The sequence below is a fragment of the Gigantopelta aegis genome, chromosome 6, assembly GCF_016097555.1.
Source record: "Gigantopelta aegis isolate Gae_Host chromosome 6, Gae_host_genome, whole genome shotgun sequence".
Classification (NCBI taxonomy): domain Eukaryota; kingdom Metazoa; phylum Mollusca; class Gastropoda; order Neomphalida; family Peltospiridae; genus Gigantopelta; species Gigantopelta aegis.
In genome coordinates this window covers 50,033,437-50,040,869 of record NC_054704.1, presented here as the reverse complement: position 1 = coordinate 50,040,869, position 7,433 = coordinate 50,033,437, and the positions used below count along the sequence as shown (strand labels likewise).

At 38.4% G+C, this 7,433-nt stretch overlaps 1 protein-coding gene across 1 annotated transcript in view; it reads right to left on the bottom strand.

Moving 5' to 3' along the window:
* Positions 1-1,866: 1,866 nt before the first annotated feature.
* LOC121375319 (phospholipid phosphatase 3-like) overlaps positions 1,867-7,433 on the bottom strand; it is an 11,316-nt gene continuing 5,749 nt past the window's right edge. Inside the window, exons 4-5 of the mRNA XM_041502714.1 lie at positions 6,716-6,892; positions 1,867-3,089 (exon numbers count right to left, since the gene is read on the bottom strand). Coding sequence (XP_041358648.1) covers positions 2,907-3,089; positions 6,716-6,892 — 360 coding nt within the window. The 3' untranslated portion in view covers positions 1,867-2,906. The remainder of the gene's footprint in view (positions 3,090-6,715; positions 6,893-7,433) is intronic.

Here is a 7,433-nt window from a genome sequence, read left to right as displayed (position 1 = left end):
TTACAAAAAAAGCTATTTTTCTTACAATATAAGTGTAAACAAAATAACTTGGGGCATGACATAATAATCTTCATACGGACATCTATACTGGCATATGTCAAATTGCCTGTTGAATGGAGCGTAGCATCTGGGTTTCGTTTACACAAAGTCATGGGAACAATGTATTATCATACATTGTTGTTTAGGACATGAAATTATATTATTACTTTCTGTGTCAAATCAGAAAACTAAGCATCCAGTCCCACTAGGCCACATTAATAATACAATGTTATTCTTTAAACCCTGAGGGAAAGACACATTGATCTCATCTTTGATGATAACATTAACATTACGGCATATATAGCCTCTGTCCAAATATTATACACGCGTGTGATTTATGGTATTATATTTGTTGTACAAGAGTGCTTATTGAAGTATGAAGTGAAGTCAAAAGGAAAGTGTAAAGACATTTTATTGCATGCCATTACTTGAGGCTATGAAAAAAAATATTTACAGCATATTGTAATCTGTATCTCTATTTGGAATCCAACGTAGTTGCCGATATACTGGGTCTGTCTACTTGGCTTTTGATAAGCTGTAGTTGACGAAAATTACAACGAACGTGGATCCTTGAGATTACCATAAATGATACGAGACTTGTCTACGCTGGTACAAGAACTGCTTTGTCCGACAAATGTGTAATTTAGGTAATAAAACATCAGGCTCGTAGGAACGTATCTGGAGTGGAGTGGAGGGGGGGGGGGGGGAGTCTTGTGGGGGAGCCATATTTTAAATTTTATATGGACTACAAAAAACACCATATAATTGCCACACACACGCACACACACCAGCCGTCAACTTTACATTTATGTATGAATGTTTCATTAATCGTACGTTGATATTCGTCAAAAGAAGCTATGGACAGCATATAATAATTCCCTTTGGCCTATGTAATTCAATAAGGTAATATTTACATCATTTGGTATACAGATTCAATTAATGGCACCCCTGCACGAATTGAAATACAACAGCACAACATTAAGCATTCTTTTGCAATACCGACGCCATATAAACGTAAATAAAATGTGTTGAGTGTATCGTTAAATAAAACATTTCCTTCTTTTGCAATATGAGGACTTGAATACAACAAAAATATGTATATATGTGTTCTAACAAAAACAAACGAAACAAAAACACTAACCCGTCCTCGCCCAAACCCCCAAAACAACAAACAAAACAAATTAAGATGTTAACCAATTTATTTATTTTCTTGTATAAATAGTACTATATAGTGTATGTCACATTTATAAGAAAACCCTATAAGGGTAATTTTGGCCCGTATTCCCCTAACTTCCAAATTACTACCACCACCACCACCTCTGCATTTATTGATATATATATATATATATATATATATATATATATATATATATATATATACATGTACTTCAGACTAACTATATTGTACTGTTACTTTATTTACGTGCCTATATCCAAAAGAGATTCAGGCACGTCCATCCCACGTCCAGTCTCTGACAAGGCCAGTGGCTGAGCATCGGACAGAAGGTATTTAATTAATAGGGACAATTTTGACTTTATACTACAATGGAATGGCTTCATTCAGATGGAGTGTCCAAAAATTATGAATATGACAACTAATTCCTAATATTACAAATAAACACCAATTTTCGACGGGCGGTCCAAATAAAGAAAATTTAATCTAAATTTTTAATTATATATTTTTAGCCCCAGGAAAATTAAGCAGAGAGTTTGGCCGTAAACCCACAAAACTATTTTTAAATTACTTATATGGAGATAAGACGGTCCCATCGAAGACTTCAGTGGGGAGGGGGGGGGGGGGGGGGGGGTAAACTAGATACCCTCTATTGCCAGCCTCCCCACACACACCCCGCCATCCTCCCAACCATTGTCCGCTCCGTTTCCGGTAACCCCTAAATATTTATTTTATTAATATTATATTGTACTGTTACTGTTAGTAGTAATATGAACTGTGGTTGGGTTTAGTCCATGAACCAGGCCTCAAAATTTTGAGTTTGAGTACCAAATTGGTGAACAGATCCAACATGGATTTTTAGTTAGTTTGATATTTGAAGTGACCAAAATCACTTCATCAATGGACATTTGGGATTGGTAGTTACAGGCTATTTTGGCAGCCATCTTTAAAGATGATTGATGCATTTTGGCCAAAATCAAAGAATCGGCAAAAAGATCTAACTCACAAGCAAAATGACTCGTGGACATTAATTTGGCTTATTTTGTTCGGTTTACAATTCTGCATTAGCTGACATGTAGCTGAGGTCATAGATTTACGTTTACGCACAAAACGTTGTTTACGATCGTTTGTGAATTGGTCCCAATGATCTAGCATTTGCAAGATAAATGAAATGATCATTCTAACAGATTTTTTTTTAGTCTGCCCTGCGAACTCAGTCAAAAACTTGACCATGGCCGAGATAATCAAATACATGAAATTAAAATAAATAAATAAAGTACATGTATTAGCATAAAATGGAAAGAGAAAACCACGTATTGCAGTTCTATACATATATAAATGGAATGCATTTACGAAGGATTTGTTGATACTGTCGTATACTGTACTGCATAATGCTGTCCTATTTATGATGAAATTCATGTCTTAGATGAGATGACGGATCCATATTTAGAATTCGTACATTGCGTTTTATAATGAAATACACCCATATCTACAAAATGGCATATCACAAATTTCACTGCTTTAAACAGATTTCTTGTTAATTTCGTGCTGCCGTGTATTCAGTCACAGAGGTATAATTGTTTAAAATGTGTGATTTTTTCAGTATGGCAGTAGAAACTGGTTCAGTAGAAACTGGTGTATCATGGAATGCCTTGCAGTACTGCTCCGAACTGATAGTTTCCAGACGATAACGCTATACCAGGCTTTTTGATCTGTCTACCTTCATAGGGTCATCCAGGTAGACATTAAACTGGTTCGTGGATTCCCTTAGTAACGGATCGGGCGTCTGAGGTTCCGAATTGCTGGACACGGAAAACGATCTGGGAAAGAGAGTGAACCTCACTGTCCTCAGGCTGAGCCAGGCCACCTTGTAAAACTGAAATGACAATCACTCTTATTAGCTATAAAATATTTTCACAATACGATACACTGCATACGTAGTAAAGCGTAAAGGCTAAATTTACAAAGCCTGTTTTGTTTTTATTTTTATTTACACGCTTGTATAAACTACATGCAGTTAAAATGCTTAAACATTTTGGTTTAAAACTACAACAAACAGACTTCATAGAAGTTCCACAAATCAATAAAGGCCACCGAAAGCGTTTATCTGTCAAATAAACCAAAGGAGAATATTCGCCATTTCAAAATTACATTAAATTTTAATCATTTAGTTGCGATATCTAAGCACATCCGTTAAACAAACAAACGGACCAAAAAGTAAAAAAAATAAAATATTTTAACGTAATCTCTTAAAATGTTTTTAAAAAATGCTTTTATTGACGAAGCTGTCTCGGCTAAGTTATATAATATTGTCAACACGCCGCACAGGGACACACAGACATACGGACATCATTGCTGCAGAGATATTCCATTAAAACAGTGTTAAACTGAATTCTACCAACATGCTGAGTTATGTTGTAAAAATATATGTTGTTACCCGACTTAAAAAAATTATACATGTGTTTTAACGCCAAAGCCTAACCTTGCTTTTGTAACATCCAAAATCTTTTTTTATATTTTACAAGTTAAAACGTTTGTTTTGTTTAACGACACGGCTAGAACACATTGATCAATATCATCGGCCATTGGATGTCAAACATTTAGTAATTTTGACAAATAGTCTTAGAGAGGAAATCCGCTACATTTTTCCATTAGTAGCAGGGGATTTTTTTTTTTATATGCACCATCCCACAGACAGGATAGCACAATACAACTACCTTTGAAATACGTCACAATGTAATCGATTTCCATCGTGTAGCTTTTCATTGGATGTATGGCAGTGGTGACCTGGTCATCACCAATGAGCAACCAGACGTAGCCAAGTAGTACAGCGATCGCTCGATACACGGTCGGTGTGGGATCGATCCCTGTCGGTGGGCCCATTGGGCTATTTCTCGTTCCAGCCAGTGCACCACGACTAGTATATCAAAGGCCGTAGTATGTACTACCCTGTCTGTGGGATGGTGCATATAAAATATCTTTTGCTGCTAATCTAAAAGAGTAGCCCATGAAGTGGCGACAGCGGGTTTCCTCTCTTAATATCTGTGTGATTCTTAACCATATGTCTGACGCCATATAACCGTAAATACAATGTGTTGATTGCGTCGTTAAATAAAACATTTCTTTCTTTGTTGACACACGTACATGTGCAAACAACCAAAAGTTACCATGCGTCAAAAATAACGCATGGTGTTTCACCATCGGGTGTGAAAGAAAGTCTCTGTATCCACCAACACACACACACACACACACACACACACACACACACACACATTTCGTTCCAGCGTCCATACTTTACATGTCGTTGACACACACATGTACACACACACACACACACACGCCTGACACCAGTTTCGTTCCAGCGAGCCCTTTATCCTAATATTTAGTTGTAAGGTCTATTCATTTAATGTATTAACATATATGGACGCCTGAGCCTAGTTATTTATGAAGAGTGAGCTAATTATCCTGATATGGCAAGCTGTAATACTCTATTCATTTAAAGGATTCTGTTTATGTTGTCATTTTGTGTTTGTTTCCTGGCAAGGTTCAAGCATTCCGTCCTAGACACATGTCGTCTAGTGAGAGAAACAATACATACTGTAATACATACATACTTACTTACATACTTACTTACCTACCTACCTACCTACCTACCTACACACACACACACAGTTACCTACCTACCTACACACACACACACACACACACACACTTACCTACCTACCTACACACACACTTACCTACCTACCTACACACACACACACACTTACCTACCTACCTACACACACACACTTACTCACTTACTTACCTACCCACCTACCTACCTACACACACACTTACTTACTTACTTACTTACCTACATACCTACCTACCTACCTACCTAACTACCTACATACATACATACACACACACTTACTTACCTACCTACCTACCTACACACACACAGTTACTTACCTACCTACCTACCTATCTACCTACACACACACACACACACTTACTTATTTACCTACCTACATACACACAATACTTACTTACCTACCTACCTACCTACCTACCTACCTACCACACCTACCTACCTACACACACACACACATAATTACTTACCTACCTACCTACCTACACACACACACACACACTTACTTATTTACCTACCTACCTACATACACACACATACCTACTACCTTACCTACCTACCTACACACACACACACACACACACTTACTTACTTATTTACCTACCTACCTACCTACACACACAGTACTTACTTACTTACTTACCTACCTACCTACCTACACACACACACAAACACACACACATACACACTTACTTACCTACCTACCTACCACACACACACACTTGCTTACTTACTTACTTACCTACCTACCTACACACACACACAAACACACACACATACACACTTACTTACCTACCTACCTACACACACACACTTACTTATTTACCTACCTACCTACATACACACAATACTTACTTACCTACCTACCTACCTACCTACCTACCTACCTACATACATACATACATACCTACATACCTACATACATACACATACATACACACATACACACACACACCTACTTACTTACTTACATACCTACATACATATAAATTTGCACATACATGTACATACATACATACATACAAAAAATTAACAAACACACACACACACACATGCACGCTGGCACGCACATAAATATGCATACATTATACAAGTAGTTGTCCGTATCGACGGTGTTTAAACCTGGTATTGAGAGTTTTCACATATTCTATATATACTGGGTATTTACTGAGAGGACATGCATAAATTACTCACAACAAGCACATCAGAGTGATTCCAACTCCATAGTTTTTACATACATTTTATACCCCTTTTCTGTCGTTTTATGTAGAATACATGAAAGACTGGTGTAACGACAGTGTCACTGTCTGAGTGTCAATGTTTTTTAACGTCCCCTGGCCTGCATACATAGAACATTAAGTTTAGTGTTTTGAATCCACGGAATGGTCACAATCACTTGCGAAGTATAAGCTACATGGTCAAAACCAGATGATGCTTAATTAATTTCCAGATGTATATGTATGTATATACGTGCACACACATGTACATACGTGCTCTCTCACTCTCTTTGCAACCCCTCCTCTCTCTCTCTCTCTCTCTCTCTCTCTCTCTCTCTCTCTCTCTCTCTCTCTCTCTCTCTCTCTCTCTCTCTCTCTGTCTCTCTCTCTCTGCATCTGTCTCTGTCTCTGTCTCTCTGTCTCTTTTCTCTCTGTCTCTTTTCTCTATGTGCCTCTCTCTCTGTCTCTGTCTCTCTCTCTCGCTCTCTCTCGCTCTCTCTCTCTCTCTCTCTCTCTCTCTCTCTCTCTCTCTCTCTCTCTCTCTCTCTCTCTCTTTCACACGCACACACACGCGCGCACAGATTTCTACATTTTGAAAATGTGTAACTTACTTTAAATGTAATTTATTTTGTATAAGATGTATTAATTTACCACGAGCCAGGCCACGATGGTCCCCAGTGTAAAGCCGGTCACGACGTCGGCGCTGAAGTGTTTGTGGTCGGTGATGCGCGTCATCCCGCACCAGACGGCCACGAGTACGAGGCCCGCCTGTAGAGTGGGCTTGGTCAGGACAGACGACCCGAACAAGAACCGAGCCTGCAAGTACAGCTGTCAACAAAAACACAAACAGTTTAATACAGCATACCGCAACAGAATGATATCCAATAGCCGATCATTACTAAATCAACGTGCGTTAGTGGTGTCATTAAACACAACAAACTTTAGCATACGTGTAATACGTGTAACACAACAAACTTTCACATACGTGTAATAACCACATTTAGAGTGATGGGCTTGGCATGACTTATAGTGTGTAGTGTGTGTGTGTGTGGGGGGGGGGGGGGTAGGGGAGAGGACACAGCCTCCATAGTTGGCCTCCATAGTTGGGTTGCGGAGCACAAGCCATAGTTTACCTTTATTTATAAAGAATAGAAAAAAAATCCAAAATAAACCATTTTCGTCTTGGGGGAGGTGGGTTACAGGCACCCCTATCCCCCACCCCACCCACTATATTTTCCATCGGGCTTGATACCTCGAGTGGAACCTTGACATTTCACTCAAAACTAACATTCTGACAATGGTATGATAGGATACGGTTTCCTGTCCGTTTTTATTACAATTTTGAAAAACCTTCATATTTATTTTCAGT